We start from the raw sequence: 16,908 nt of genomic DNA, 5'->3' as shown, positions 1-16,908 counted from the left end.
CTTTTTTTTGTCGAGATATCAAGAGGTTGCAATCGTGAAGCAAGTCCTCCCCGTATAACAGCAACCTCTGTACTTCTCTGTATCAATTTCTCTTTCACAGAATTTTGCAAAATGGCGGCTAAACTGATCTGGCACAAGAAGAGAAGATTTCATACTAATCTCGTCCATCCAACTTTTGTCATGGACATGAACAACACCTGGCGATGTTTCAGAAGATTTTGGCATTGTTTTGCACTTGAAAATGATCATTGGATTAAGTTTAGTACCGTCAGCACAACAACAGCGTAGCGCTTTTTTTCATGGCTACTTGTTTTTATAGTTACAGTGTTAGCACCTTTCATGGCAACAGTTCTGTCACTCAGCACATCAAATGTCAGAGAAATTTCGTCCATATTCGCTATCTGGTTTATTTCCATACTGGTTTTCTTTCGATGTTGAATAATAAAGCGATAGAAATACAATATTTTCTCTTCATACTCTTGTGGCATTTTCTGAGATATTTTGGTTTTGGTTCATATGCTAAGTCCATGGCGCTTCATAAACCTGTATTACCAACCAATTCCACCCTTAAAACCTGTTAAGTCCCACTGTAACGCTAGTTTACGAGTGTGTATCTAAATCATTTTTGTTCTCCACTGCCATTTTGACAGTCTCCTTGAATCCATTTCAATACGTCATCTTCTAGTTCTCGTCAATTTGCATTCAGTCACGTGTTTGCACATTTAGTCTTCCTCTTTTCTTCAATTATTCATTACTAGCCCGCCAATCGCTAATAGTTTTTCCTGTTGATGGAGGGCCGAAATGCCGCTTAGCTGTTCTGTTTTCATGTTCTGCTACATATGCTATTCCTTTCAATTGATGGCCCACTTCATATGAATACCTTTTATTTTCTTCGGTTGTGAAACTAGCCACTAACAAAAATGCTGTACTGTTACCAATAACACAAATTACTTTCAATTCTCAAGTTCACTGGCACCGTAGACTGCAATGACGCGTCATTAGCTACACAATCTTCTGCGTTTGTGACAGCGAGGCGGCAGGGAGACAGTGTTAACAAGCTTCTGAATCGCCGCAACTTAGGTTCATCGCATGGGTGCACTCCTGCTGCCTAATTGAATGCACTGTTGCCAGATGGAGACAGGTTTCCCACGCCATCGAATATTTGGCCATTTATAAGATTGGTGAGAATTTTAAATCAAACAATGGACATCTTATACTAATTTTGACTGCAAGACGCTCCGGAATTTTGGAGGTAATTTTTGGAAAAGAAGTGCTTCTCGTAGTCCGTAAAATACGGTATAAATTCCTCATAGCGTCACGTTCCCGTAACGCCACCAGGTGAAATTAAACCTCGCATTGAACAGTGGTCATAATGTTCTGGCTCATTACGTTGTAGAGTGTCCCTCATGAGTCTCCAATCGAAAACTATGTTCTCCAGTACTCTATTATTACATCCTTCTCTTCGCCAAAATTTCTCAGTGTTTTCCGCCTATTCACACTCATCTAATAGAGTAGAAGTGATTGAGTATTTTACCTCTGTGTTAGTTGAACTTCTGCTTCCTGTCCAAGCCTACACTTGTTCACCACCTCTCCAGAGCCGTTGTTCTCGCTCAACTTTATCTACTACCCTGGATCCAGCACCCGTCGCCAGGCTCCACGGAGATTACATCCCCATCCCTAGTAAACGTGCTGGTGGACGTGTGAAATTGTAGTGATTATTTGGCTGTAGAACCACAGAAGCATGAGACACGAACTTAGTGTCTTCAGAACTGATCTTACGCGTCTTCGTAAGGTTACGGCCCGCTGTGTGAAGTTTAGAGACAAGAACTTAATGTGTCGGTTACAATGAGGTGGAAAAGTCATGGGATAGCGATATGCACATACATAGATGGCGGTAATATAGTGTGCACAAGGTGTAAAAGGGCAGTACACTGTGGGAGCCGTCATTTGTATTTAGGTGATCCATGTGAAATGGTTTCTGACTTGATTATGGCCACATGACGGGTATTAACAGGCGTTCATCACGGAATCGTAGTTGGAGTTAGCTGCATAGGCCATTCCATTACAGAAATAGTTAGGGAATTTTAGTTGGCGAGAGCTCATGGTACGGTTCGAGTGTGGTGCAGACCCCACAAAGCCAGACCCAAGTCGTCAACAAGACATTGTTCAAGTTGGTGGGGCTCCATAATGGTGTGGGCTGTGTTTACGTGGATCATTGACTGTAAATAGTTATGTCCGGCTACTTGGACATCATTTTCAGCCATTCATGGACCTCACATTCCCAGACAACGACAGAATTTTTGTAGATGACAATACGCCATGTCACCAGGACACAACTGTTGGCGACTGGTTTGAAAACCATTCTGGACAATCTGGGCGAATGGTTTGTCAACCCAAATTGCCCGATATGAATCCCATCGATCATTTATGGGACATAATCGACAGATGAGTTTGTGCACAAAATCCTACACCAGCAACACTTTCGCAACTATAGACGGCTATTGAGGCTGCATGACGCAGTATTTCTGCAGGTCTCTTCCAACGACTTGTTAACTCCATACAACTACGAGTTGGTGCACTAAGCCGAGCAGAAGGAGTTCCGACACGATATTAGGATGTATCCTATGACTTTTGTCAAATCAGTGCATGTTCACTGCAGTGTTCGTGCACTATGTGGGTTGTGTACCCTAAGTACATTTCACCACATTCGCATCGCATTTCGAATACACTGGGCACTCTCAAATTAAGGTCGTCTTTCGCTGACTGCAGCACTTTTCTAATTGCAGCTGTTTGCGATACATTGCCGTAACCCTACATCGTACGTTGAAATACACTCCTGGAAATGGAAAAAAGAACACATTGACGCCGGTGTGTCAGACCCACCATACTTGCTCCGGACACTGCGAGAGGGCTGTACAAGCAATGATCACACGCACGACACAGCGGACACACCAGGAACCGCGGTGTTGGCCATCGAATGGCGCTAGCTGCGCAGCATTTGTGCACCGCCGCCGTCAGTGTCAGCCAGTTTGCCATGGCATACGGATCTCCATCGCAGTCTTTAACACTGGTAGCATGCCGCGACAGCGTGGACGTGAACCGTATGTGCAGTTGACGGACTTTGAGCGAGGGCGTATAGTGGGCATGCGGGAGGCCGGGTGGACGTACCGCCGAATTGCTCAACACGTGGGGTGTGAGGTCTCCACAGTACATCGATGTTGTCGCCAGTGGTCGGCGGAAGGTGCACGTGCCCGTCGACCTGGGACCGGACCGCAGCAACGCACGGATGCACGCCAAGACCGTAGGATCCTATGCAGTGCCTTAGGGGACTGCATCGCCACTTCCCAGCAAATTAGGGACACTGTTGCTCCTGGGGTATCGGCGAGGACCATTCGCAACCGTCTCCATGAAGCTGGGCTACGGTCTCGCACACCGTTATGCCGTCTTCCGCTCACGCCCCAACATCGTGCAGCCCGCCTCCAGTGGTGTCGCGACAGGCGTGAATGGAGGGACGAATGGAGACGTGTCGTCTTCAGCGATGAGAGTGGCTTCTGCCTTGGTGCCAATGATGGTCGTATGCGTGTTTGGCGCCGTGCAGGTGAGCGCCACAATCAGGACTGCATACGACCGAGGCACACAGGGCCAACACCCGGCATCATGGTGTGGGGAGCGATCTCCTTCTCTGGCCGTACACCTCTGGTGATCGTCGAGGGGACACTGAATAGTGCACGGTACATCCAAACCGTCATCGAACCCATCGTTCTACCATTCCTAGACCGGCAAGGGAACTTGCTGTTCCAACAGGACAATGCACGTCCGCATGTATCCCGTGCCACCCAACGTGCTCTAGAAGGTGTAAGTCAACTGCCCTGGCTACCAAGATCTCTGGATCTGTCCCCCATTGAGCATGTTTGGGACTGGATAAAGCGTCGTCTCATGCGGTCTGCACGTCCAGCACGAACGATGGTTCAACTGAGGTGCCAGGTGGAAATGGCATGGCAAGCCGTTCCACAGGACTACATCCAGCATCTCTACGATCGTCTCCATGGGAGAATAGCAGCCTGCATTGCTGCGAAAGGTGGATATACACTGTACTAGTGCCGACATTGTGCATGCTCTGTTGCCTGTGTCTATGTGCCTGTGGTTCTGTCAGTGTGATCATGTGATGTATCTGACCCCAGGAATGTGTCAATAAAGTTTCCCCTTCCTGGGACAATGAATTCACAGTGTTCTTATTTCAATTTCCAGGAGTGTAGTTCAAATGGCTCTAAGCACTATGGGACTTAACATGTGACGTCATCAGTCCCCTAGAATTAGAACTACTAAAACCTAACCAACCTAAGGACATCACACACATTCATGCCCGAGGCAGGATTCAAACCTGCGACCGTAGCAGCAGTGCGGTTCTAATCTGAAGCACCTAGAACCGCTAAGTCACAGCGGCCGGCTACGTCGTACATGCTAGGCAAATTTTATGCAAGGATGTTGTCACGAAAAACACCAGGAACAATCCAACATTGTTTCCACAGTGCCTCTGACCTATTTTGCTTTTTTCAGTTGGGGTGTAAAGTAGTATTCTAGTGGCTGAGTCGTTGCTTAGTTTCTAGGTCAGACTCACAATACCACGTCTGGTCACCTTTAATTTTTTGATAAAATCCGTCTTGTGGCGTGTTTACGACGTACTGCCAACTGCGAAACGGGCGGACACGTGAGAGAATGTTTTTTCGAACAGGCACTCTGACCTAACTGACACTTCTGCACACAGGACGATTATCATTCTATTCGATTGCATTTAGAGTGTTACACATGACATTTGTGAAATAATTACTTGTTTTGTTACGCTGATGTTTGCCACTTATGAAAGTCAGTGTTTAATTTAAGTGGTGTTGACATCATTGGTGCAAGTAATGCTAAGGATACACTGTCCAGTCACCACTTGTCAAAAGCCTCAATGGCCGCCTTTTGCAACAGGAGCCATGCAGGAAGGGAGTAAATCAAGTTCTTGGAGGTACTGACGGGGGTGTGGAGCCATGAGGACTCCAATGCCGTGGCCGGCTGCGCTAGAATTTTCGGTTCATTATCCGTGGTGCAAGCAGCCCGATCGAGGTGCTCCGACAGATTCTCGACTGGAATTAAATTAGGGAAGTTTGGTGGCCAGAAGATACGGTAAAATCGTCTTTCATCTTTTCGAACCACAAATGGGCACGCGAGCTGCTTGGCATGTTACATTGTCTGTCGATAGATGTCATAGTGACAAGGAAAAACAAACTGCATGGAGAGTGGACAAATTCCCGAAGGAGAGATGCGTACTTGTGTTCATCCATCGTTGTTTCCAGAAAGTCGAGATAACCCGGGGAATGCTATGAAAACATTCACCAGATGATAAAGCTCCCTCCTTCTTGTGGGGTGTTTGCTTTCAGAAGTTTCACGCCACACACACAAGAGACCATCAGTCTGATGGAGCAGAAAAGGTGATTCATCCGAAAAGTCACTTAGTGGACGTCTAGTTGCGGTATTAACGTGCTATTTCCTGTATTCGTCGTCGATGAACAGCAGCCAGCTTGGATGCACAAACCGGGTACCTACTGTGGAGGCCAATACACAGCAGTGTGCACTGATCGCTCTTTGAGGAGACACTACTGGTAGCCCCTTGGTTCATCTGGGTGGTTAGATGCTCAACAGCTGCACGTCTGTTCGATCGTATACTCCTTTACAGCTGTAGTCCACCCCTGTAACCTATGGCCCGTGTGCATCACAGTTGCTTCGGCGCTAGTTTTGGATAGCGCCATTTTCCCAGGGACAGTGCACTTTAACCACGGCGGCCGGCCGCGGTGGTCTCGCGGTTCTAGGCGCGCAGTCCAGAACCGTGCGGCTGCTACGGTCGCAGGTTCGAATCCTGCCTCGGGCATGGATGTGTGTGATGTCCTTAGGTTAGTTAGGTTTAAGTAGTTCAATTTCTAGGGGACTGATGACCACAGCAGTTGAGTCCCATAGTGCTCAGAGCCATTTAACCACGGCAGCAAACGAACCATTTATAAATTAGCCGCTTCGTAAACACTTCCACCCTTGGGCCTAAAGCCGATGATCATGCTCTTTTGGACGTCAGCTAAATTGCTCCATTTCCGCATTACACAAACTGCACTGTTTTCCGTGTTCCCCGACATGCCTTACATACCCTCAGCTTCTAGTGCTGCCACCTGCCGTCAATGAGGGGTTATTGCACGCTGACGTCGAGCTTTGGTGGTGTCACAATAACGCGACGGGACCGTGTAATGCTGATATGGGGGTGGGTTTCTCTGGACAGCGGTAGCTGCAAGAAATAATCATATTCAACAGGAATATCAGCGTTTATTGACAATTGCCTTGTGCTTACAAATTAAGACTTTAGCCCCAATAGCCGGCCGAAGTGTCCGTGTGGCTCCTAGGCGCTACAGTCTGGAACTGCGAGACCGCTACAGTCGCAGGTTCGAATCCTGCCTCGGGCATGGATATGTGTGATGTCCTTAGGCTAGTTAGGTATAAGTAGTTCTAAGTTCTAGGGGACTGATAACCTCAGCAGTTAAGTCCCATAGTGCTCAGACCCATTTGAACCATTTTTTTTTTAGCCCCACGGCCGGCCGGAGTGGCTGAGCGGTTCTAGGCGCTACAGTCTGCAACGCTACGGTCGCAAGTTCGAATCCTGCCTCGGGCATGGATGTGTGTGATGTCCTTAGGTTAGTTAGGTTTAAATAGTTACAAGCTCTAGGGGACTGATGACTTCAGCAGTTGAGTCCCATAGTGCTCAGAGCCATTTGAACCATTTTAGCCCCAAGAAATTAATAAAATCTAAAAGAATAAAAACAATTGTTGATTACAGGCCCAAAATTACAATAACAGCTTTCAAGAAAATTTCTTTAAGTGCAAATTGAACAGCACTCCAACATCAGTAGTGACATATCAGCTTAAATACTAATGAGCAGTCACCGTTTAGCTAAAGTATGAAATACAACATGGCAGGAAAATGACAAAATAATTCTTATAAACTTTTCCTTAAAGCAGTGTAAATACTGCGTCAGCAACCTCAGCAGTGACTTACCAGCTCACATAATAACACGTAGTCACCGTGAAACCAAACTGCGTAATACAACACAGCAGCAAAATGACAAATTAACTTTTAATTAAATTCTCCTTAAGACAGTTTAAACAGTACTTCGGCAATCTCAGGACTGACTTACAACGAGTTATCACTGACAAATTACCAAAGCAGACACAGTAACAACAATTTTTGAAGAATTTTAATTGTGTTGTCATTAATTGCAGAATCAGCTGATTTCGGGAGTAATTTATCACATTAAATAATGCTGTGCTCCACCACTCAATGTGACACGGCACAAAAATGCCAATAACAGATTTTAATAATTACTTTTTCGAAAACATCGTTAAATATCAATCATGAAATGACCTTATGGCCTACAGTTCCATACAACCAAATGTTGGCTAGATAATGCTTCATCTACTTAGTCTTAAAATTAAGATGAGCCAGCATATAAATACCAACCAACAGCACCCCATGGGTTGACACACCCTTATTACATCTGGCCGAGGGAGACTTCCACGCCGCGCGGGATTAGCCGAGCGGTCTGAGACGCTGCAGTCATGGACTGTGCGTCTGGTCCCGGCGGAGGTTCGAGTCCTCCCTCGGGCATGAGTGTGTTTGTCCATAATTTAGGTTAAGTAGTGTGTAAGCTTAGGGACTGATGACCTCAGCAGCTAAGTCCCATAAGATTTCACACACATTTGAACATTTTATGAGACTTTCATGGCGGCTTAACCATACCCTCGCAAAACAACTGCAATCCTAAGTTAGGTTTAACACAGGCCACTACTACAACAGATAAATCTACCATCAGATATCGGGCAAATATCCAGTTACGTAGATAGTGTAAATACGGTTATATTCTTTTGCAATGTTGTAGCTCGTCCATTAACAAAGGACTATGAACGTCCGTCACGACAAAGCTCTATACACTGAAGCGCCAAAGAAACTGGTAGAGGCATGCTTATTCAAATACAGAGGTTTGTAAACCGGTAGAATAACGACGCAGCAGTCAGCAACGCCTATATGAGACAAGTGTCTGACGCAGAGTGTGAAACATTTAATGAAACATCATCGATATGGGCTTTCGGAGCCAAAAACCCACTCGTGTACTTGACGACTGCACGACACAAAGCTTTACCCCTCGCCTGCGCCCGTCAACACCGACACTGAATTGTTAAAGACTGGCAAAACATGTTGCCTGATCGGACGAGTCTCGTTTCATATTGTATCGAGCGGATGGACGTGTACGGGTACAGAGACAACTTGATGAATACATGAATGCTGCATGTCAGTAGGTAACTATTCAAGGTAATGGAGACTCTGTAATGGAGTGGGGCGTGTGCAGTTGGAGTGATACGGGACACTTGATACTTATAGATACGACTATGACAGGTGACACGTGCGTAAGCATTCTGTCTGGGCGCCTGCATCCTTCATGTCCCTTGTTCATTCCGACGGACTTGAGCAATTCCAGCAGGAGAATGCGATACCCCACACGTCCAGAACTGTTACCGAGTGGCTCCAGCAACGCTCTTCTGAGTTTAAACACTTCATCTGGCCAAAAGACTCCCCAGACATAAACATTGACCATGTCTGGGATACCTTGCAACGTGCCATTCAGGGCAGATCTCCACTCCCTCGTCGTCTTATGGATTTATTGACTGCCCTGCAGGATTCATAGTGTCAGTTCCCTCCTGCACTGCTTCAGACATTAACCGAGTCCTTGCAATGTCGTGTTGTGGCACATCTACGCTGTTGCGGGGGCCCTACATGATATTAGGAAGGTGTACCAGTTTCTGTGGCTCTTCAGTGTAATTCAAAGGCAATAGTCACCTCGAGCCCCGCAACACATGTTGGAACCTTCCGGCAACCGAAAAAATATTCGCGTCCAAGGACGTGTATTCAGCTTTTGCTCACACTAAGTCTGCTCTCTGTGCCACAGATTCCGCGTGAGCAACGAAGGTCAGCCAATATAAATTAGCTTAGGATCCATGCTCGCTGAAGTACAGATCCCTCCGTCTCTGCAGTAGGTACTCTAACACTCCACATACAGAGGTGCCATGTGGTCCTTGCTTCATTTTCACACCACGACAGCACGCGGCAAGAGGCCCAACCCGCTGTAGCACCCTCGTCCAAGCTCTCTTGCGGCAGCCCACGTTTCCGAAACCACTAGGCCATCGCCCTTTTGACAGACCAGAGAAATTCGCTATATCAATCGGCAAACATAATCGAGCTTTAATAGATCAACGTAGAGACTCACATGGCTCAGGTACTTTTTTTTTAGTTTCTTTAGAAAATCTCTTTCAAATGGAGACATGGAGGCATGGAGAATACTTAATGGAGAATAGTTAGAGGACAACGGCATCGAGACACACTGTACGCTTTTGTCTCCTCACATTCATTTTCGTCTCTAAACGTCCATTATGATTAGTAGTACATACACCTCAGCAATATGTGCTCGATTACGTTGGGCAAAGCCAACTCGGAATTGAATGCGGATCAACGATTCAGGTTATCTTCACCAATCACTGCAGCGTTTTTCTTACGCCTGAAGGTCTTCGTAGAAGAGTGAGAAGGCTCCAAGGTACCAATGCGTGCAGTCACAGGGATTAAGCGTGGGGCTGGGTCAGTTATGTTTTAGACCGAGACCTATTGAGTAGTGTTGGGGAGAAGAGAAATTTGTGGCACAACTTGACTATAAAAGGGATTGGCTGGTAGAACATATTCTGAACATCAAGGGATCACCAATTTAGTATTGGAGGGCAGCGTGGAGGGTAAAATCGTAAAGGGAGACCTAGAGATGAATACATTAAACAGATTCAGAAGGACGTAGGTTGCAGAAGTTACTGGGAGATGAAGAAGCTTGCATAGGATAGAGTAGCATGGAAAGCTGCATCAAACCAGTCTTTGAACCGAAGACCTTAACAATAACAACCAGGTACAAATTTCGGACGCTTCTCTTCGTAATCGAGGGTAATTATGGGGCTGTTTTGTATCGAGACAGCCCCACAGTTTCGTTTTTCACTACAGCAGTGCGCCACTATACAGCACCCATCTCATAACCACACTCCTTTAGGACCAGGAATCAACTGAATGGGATGGTCTGCGGCATTCCAAACTTCACGAGTGCATATTGTGCGGGTCGTGTGCTGCCCAGCTTGTCACTCGGCTTTCTCGGTCCTTCTCGGAAGTAACTGACTGACCTGCTAGGTAATTCTAGTCTTAATTACAAGTCATCTTACGTTAAAACTAGGTCCAGGACGTCTACATTGCTTTTCTCTGGTAGATTTTCCGAGTCTTCATAATGAGATTGCAAGAATGCTGCAACATTTCGATCGACATATTTTTGTGAAAATAATAATAAATAACAATAATAATAAATAAAAATTAAATTATGTCCTCAGAGAGCCAAAAATAATTAATTCATTCTGAAAAATCGTTTTGTTTGTGATGTGTGTTTTTGAGAAATGTGAATCATAAGACCAGTTCATATGCAGAACGAGTGTACTACCATTTCAAAGGGACGCGGTTACTGCTTGCACTGTTTCTCGTCCTCCTGCACGGCGCGGCGAATGGGGGGACTGTGACGCGAGGCTGAGCGCTTTGGCTCTCGGGCCCAGGAAATGCCTTCAAGCTGATACCTTGGCCGCACCTGTTCTACAATATTTGCTCACATGAATCCGACAAAGCATGCTTGGAACAAGTTGAAACTATCAGTGCATAGTCGTGGGAATCTTACTCGAGAGGCCGCCATCGAGAATTGAAATAGGCTTCAGTTCAACTATCGTGGACAGTGAGCCACAGTGGATCAAACCATGTTGTAATGTGTGGTGAACATATGTGCAATTTCCAAGGGATTGCCTTTACCTTTGTTACTAAGTTGTTTTTATTTGTGTTATTTTCATATAGCTTGTTCTTTCATTCCCGCTCCCCTTGAATCTAATCCCAAATATTTTCACAGGTACACCGGCGGTGCAGACTTTTCTTGGGCATTTTAATTAGATAAGCTCTTCGCAACCAGTTTCTTGTATTGTTCTTTGTTTTCCAGAGGATCAGCTTCTCATGGTGTTATACGACATTTTTGTTGCTGGCTTGGAAGAAGTAAGCCACGCTCTTCGATTTGCATTTCTTATGATGTTACGGCATCCCGATGTCCAGGAACGAGTGCACAATGAGATAAAAGAAGCAGTTGGTACTGACAGATTTCCTACATTCGAGGACAAAGACAGGTATTTAGATAAACGTTATACCGTTACGCGTAAAGGAGAAAATTGATGAGACTCGACATCTATCATTCGTAATTTTGTGACATATCTAACCCACCAATCTTAATTTCGAAAAATGACTTGAAGTTTACCATTAGCTGTACCGCATTGACCGTTTACAATATTAATTTTTACAAATTTCTGTCGCTTTTAAGTTCTCTAGAATTTCTTTGTTGTATATTTTGCATTATCTATACAGTTATTTATTTTTAAAATGTTATTCTCATACTCGTATGTCATTTCAGTTTTCTGTTATCTACCTCTTTGTTTACTATTATACAAGTGAGATTTAATAGTTTTTTTTTTTTTCAATTTCGGTAACAAGCCGAAGTCTGCTGGACTCATGTAAGGGTTGTAGGGAGGATGTAGCAACACTTCCCGCCCTTATTCGCGCAGTTTCTGAGCTGCATCATTGCCCATATGCGGGCGAGCATTTTCGTGGGGAATGGGTGGCCGAGGTTCGAGCAACTGAGCTTGACTTTCTACATTTTTCTGCACAGGTTTTGTATGAAGTTATGATAATACACTGCTGTAACGCTTGTTCCACAGGGATTCCATCTGTCATGATGAGTCCTTGGTGATCATAAGCAAAAATCTTCACTTGCTTGAGCTTTGATTGAGTGCGTCGAAATTTTTTTTGGACAGCGATTTCAACTCTGGTTCAAAGTCTCTAATCTGGGTTTCATCAATATATACAACTGGGCAGGAGAATCCTTGACCCTCACGGACGAATCGTTGCTCGATCAAGGTTGCAATGTCCAGACGTTTCTGCTTGTCTTCAGCAGTAAAACAGTGTGGGACACATCTCGCATAAATTTTTCTCTTCTTCAAATCATTCCTCATCATACGGAATACTGATGCTGGGGGAATTTCCGTGGCTTCAGAGAGTTCCTTACAAATCGCACTGCAATCTCTTTCCTGAACATGTCCCATAAGTTTCTCAGTTCGTTCATCTGCTGACGTTTTTGGTCTTCCGGATCATAGATTATCATCTATGCTCTTACGACCACCATGAAAGCTATTAACCCAACGTGAAACTGTACTACGGTCCCCTGTAAACTCACACCAAACTTCACTTAACGCGCCGCCGTTTTCTGTTGGGTTCTTGCCGCATAAAGTTTCTGTCTTCATGTACGACCTCTGGTTTTCATCAGTCACAGTACCAGAGACCCCTGCATGGTCTATTTCTAACTCTAGCCAATTTTATGTTAGAATACACAGCGAAAAAACAAACCACATGCTTCTTCCTCAAACTCCCGACTACATGTGACCTAATTTTCACTGTTGTTACACCAAAGAGTTCCCAGTAATTCCAACGTGTGCATTACTTATAAAATGTCCCTAGTAATTACTTACTTCACCGTCTTCTTGCATACTCGTATGTTACAATGAAGTACTTCTATACTGATCATCTTCTGAAAATCGAATAACTAGAGTTCTTATTTTTCTTCTTGTTTCTTCATCTTCCAGTCTTGGGGATCAATAAAGTAGCTGACAACTAGTTGTATATCTAATTAAAATATTTCTTCGGGGAAGGTAGGTTTCTCGCAGAAACTTAGCCTTGTGTCATAAAAGAACGACTAATACAGAAGAGATACACTAAGTTAAAAAAATCGCTATCATGAAGAATGTTTCCTGATATGAGTTACGGAAGTAAAGCATGAAATTCTGTATTAAAACTGTGCGATGGATCGGCACTCGAACCTGGAACGTTTGTCTTTCGCGGGCGAGTGCGGTGCCAACTTTCTATTTATTCTCTTTTTCATATGGGCCGCCCATCTCCCCTTCTAGCCCATACATTCACTGGCCGACCGGGGTGGCCGAGCAATTCTAGGCGCTATAGTCTGGAACTGCGCGATGCTACGGTCGCAGGTTCGAATCCTGCCTCAAGCATGGGTATGTGTGATGTCCTTAGGTTTGTTAGGTTTAAGTAGTTCTAAGTTCTAGGGGACTGATGACCACAGCAGTTAAGTCCCACAGTGCTCAGAGCCATTTGAACCATTCGCTCACCTTCTTTGCCTTCTACGCTTCTTCGTTGTTTTGTTGTTTCTTCTGTAACATCGTAAAACATGAAAATATCTCCTTCTGTGAAACTAAATGATCTACATTTCTTAAAACGCAGTTGTAACTGCTATTCTTAAAGAGGATATTCTACTTGAAATTAAAATTAGTTTCGTATGAACAAATGTATCCTGACTTCTCTGCAGTTGATGGTTGCTGTTCACCAAGGCTGGTGAAATTCTTCTTTCTAGAGAATTGCAAAAACGTCTGTAAACTTCTTCTTGAATGTGAAGATTTTGTATTCCGTAAACGCAACTTGCTATGGGAAAATTCAATAGTTTCTTCCAAAGCAGAAAGGTTCTGCTCGTCGAAAGAAAGATCGCTTTCACTATCACGGAGCCAAAATATCTTAATTTTTTAAATTTTTTGTTTTATGTAAACGAAACCTGTGTTCAGTCGTGTCGGTCAGTATGGCAGTGCAGGGGTCAAAAATCGGGTAAAATTATCTTTGTGTTTCGTGCAATGTAGCAATTTGTGTGCTCCACTGTCAGGTAATACCAATACTTTCTTCTTCTTATGTCTTCAGCCACCACGTTGGTTAGCAGCAGTTTTCCATGCGTTTCTGTCTTCGGCTTCCCCCTTCAGAGCTGTATAGGTAGTGCAGCTGGTATCTTCATGATCTGGTTGATGTATTCTAGCGTTGGTCTACTTCTTGTATTTTTCCCGTCTACTGTCTCTTCAATGATGCTTTTAATGATACTGTCACGTCTCAACAGATGGCCGACCCATGTGTTCCTTCTGTGTCTGATGAAATTCAGAAGACACGGCTTTTCTTCCTTTGCTCTGTGGAGAACTTCTTTGCTTGATGTCTTGTCTACGCAGGAAATCTTGAGCATTCTACAGTAGCACCTCATCTCGAAGTCTGTTATTTTATATTTTGTCTGCTTCTCTTGTGTCCCTGTTTCACTTCCGTGCAGCAGCACACTCGAAATAAATGTCTTTATGAGGTTTTTCCTGAGACGTTCGTCTGTGCTGCTGGATGTGTAAAGTTCTCTTCTCTTGTTAAAAACAGAATTTTCCAGGTGGATCTGGCTTGCAGTATCGTTCCTTGACCTTCCGTCTGATTAATTTTCACTCCCCCTTAGTTCCACCATGTTTTCCTTTTATTCTTGGCCAGTTCTAATGTTTTCTCTGCTTTGATAGTAATTTGTACATGGAGTTCATGCGAACATTTTTTTTTGTTGTCTCAGTTCCTTCTCTAAATTTTGTATTGCAATTTCAGCTGTAATGGAGTTGTACCTGATTAAGTTCTTGGTTGTACTTTTTGGTTTAGATGAGAGAGATCCGATTTTAATCTTAGAGTGACAATGATCTGAATAAAATTCCCAAGTTGTGATTACTTTAATATTCATAATTTCCTTGATATTCCTTTTAGATATGGCTGTGTGATCCAGTTGAAATTCTCTTATGTTTGGTGCTGGAGGTGTCCAACTGTTGGCTTTCTCGTCAGTTTGCAAAAATGAGTCGACATCAGTTTTAACTGGAACATGTTACACATGATGATCAGTTTCTCACCATTTCAGTTTGTTCTTAAGTGTGTTAGATATTAGCCTATAACTATCTTAAATTTCTTTTCCCTCCCAACTTGCACACTGAAGTCGCTGAGAAGTATTTTAACATTGTTTTCAGGTATGTTGGAGATTTCAGATTCCAAAAGACCCGTAAACTGATTTACTTTCTGCCGATTTCTTCTTTTATCATAATTAACAGGTGCATGGCAATTTATAAGGGTATAGCTTCTATTCTTGGACACCATTGTTAATATAGACATTCTTTCTGATTTCAACGTAAACTGTTATGCTGTCTGCGATCTTTTTGCTTGTCCCTTACTTTATAACAGATTATCGTCACTGAGATAGATCTACATAGAATCTAACGCGTCCATGTAACGATCGAAACTACAAACTGCGTTGTGATCTTCTTTGGTGAAGCAATATCGAGAGCTGTTAATTGAATACTGTAGGCTCCGTTTTGGTATCTTTCATTTTGATGCCATGATCAGTAAACATCTTGACAACACTTTATTCATCCGAGGCGTAGCGCTCAAATGGTTAAACGAAACGCGATATTTAGTCATCCTTAATTTGAAATTTTTTATTTCCTTGTTTTGAAAGTACTATTCTACCAAGGCATTCTTTTGCAATAGTTTAGTTGAATACTACTGATTGATAAATAACTAAGACCTTGATCTTTATCACATGGTTTGATGCACCTCCCATAAAAATGAAGTATGAGAATTCATGTCAGTAAAATAATGGCAAAAATTTTTATTATTTGTAGGTTGGATTACACCATGGCTGCCCTAATTGAGTCAATGAGAATGTGTTACGCGTTACCAATACGTGGATTTCGGCGGTTACTCGAAGACACCACGCTACACGGCTATAGACTCCCAGCGGTTTGTACATTTATTGTGTCACTAAGACCAAAAACCTACACTATGTGATAAGAAGTATCCGGACACTCCCAAAAACATACGTCATCCATATTAGGTGCATTATGCTGCCACCTACTGCCAGGTACTTCATATCAGCGACCTCAGTAGTTGTTACATATCCTGAGAGAGCAGAATGGGACGCTCTGCAGAACTCATGGACTTCGAACATGATCAGGTGTTTGAGTGTCACTTGTATCATGTGTCTGAGCACGATATTTCCACACTCATAAACTTCCCTGGGTCCACTGTTCGCGATGTGATAGTGAAGTAGAAACGTAAAGGGACACGTACAGCACAAAAGCGTGCAGGCCGACCTCGTCTGTTGAAAGACAGAGACCGCCGACAGTTGAAGAGGGTCATAATGTGTAATAGGCAGACATCTATCGAGACCATCACACAGGAATTCCCAACTGCATCAGAATCCACTGCAAGTACTATGACAGTTAGGAGGGAGGTGAGAAAACTTGGATTTCATGGTCGAGCGGCTGCTCAAAAGCCACACATCAATCACACTGGTAAATGCCGAACGACGCCTCGCTTGGTTTAAGGAGCGTAAGCATTGGACAATTGAACAGCGGAAAAACGTAGTGTGAAGTGACGAATCACGGTACACAATGTGGCGATCCGACGTCAGGGTGTGGGTGTGGCGAATGCCCGGTGAATGCCACCTTCCAGAGTGTGTAGCGCCAACAGTAAAATTCGGAGGTTGTGGTGTTGTTATGGTGTGGTCGTGATTTACGTGAAGGGGGCTTGCACCTCTTGTTGAGTGATCCTGTTACAGCACAGGCCTATACTGATGTTGTAAGCACCTTCTTGCTTCCCACTATTGAAGAGAAATTTGTGGATGGCAACTGCATCTTTCAACACGGCCGAGCACCTGTTGATAATACACGGTCTGTGGCGGACTGTTCACACGACAATAACATCCCTGTAATGGACTGGCCTGCAGGAAGTCCTGACCTGAATACTTTAGAGGACTTTTGGGATGTTTTGGAACGTCGACTTTGAGCCAGGCCTCACCCAACGACGTCGATACCTCTCCTCAGTGCAGCACTCCATGAAGAATG

General features: G+C 44.2%; 1 protein-coding gene across 1 annotated transcript in view; it reads left to right on the top strand.

The window, feature by feature from the left end:
* Window positions 1-11,263: 11,263 nt before the first annotated feature.
* Window positions 11,264-16,908, top strand: part of LOC126267729 (methyl farnesoate epoxidase-like) — a 95,662-nt gene continuing 90,017 nt past the window's right edge. The window contains exons 1-2 of the mRNA XM_049973031.1: window positions 11,264-11,307; window positions 15,685-15,802. Of these exons, the coding sequence (XP_049828988.1) occupies window positions 15,698-15,802 (105 nt within the window). The 5' untranslated portion in view covers window positions 11,264-11,307; window positions 15,685-15,697. The remainder of the gene's footprint in view (window positions 11,308-15,684; window positions 15,803-16,908) is intronic.

Source organism: Schistocerca gregaria, chromosome 4 (genome assembly GCF_023897955.1).
Source record: "Schistocerca gregaria isolate iqSchGreg1 chromosome 4, iqSchGreg1.2, whole genome shotgun sequence".
Lineage (NCBI taxonomy): Eukaryota > Metazoa > Arthropoda > Insecta > Orthoptera > Acrididae > Schistocerca > Schistocerca gregaria.
Note: the sequence above shows the minus strand (reverse complement) of the source record. Positions and strands in the feature narration are given on the sequence as shown.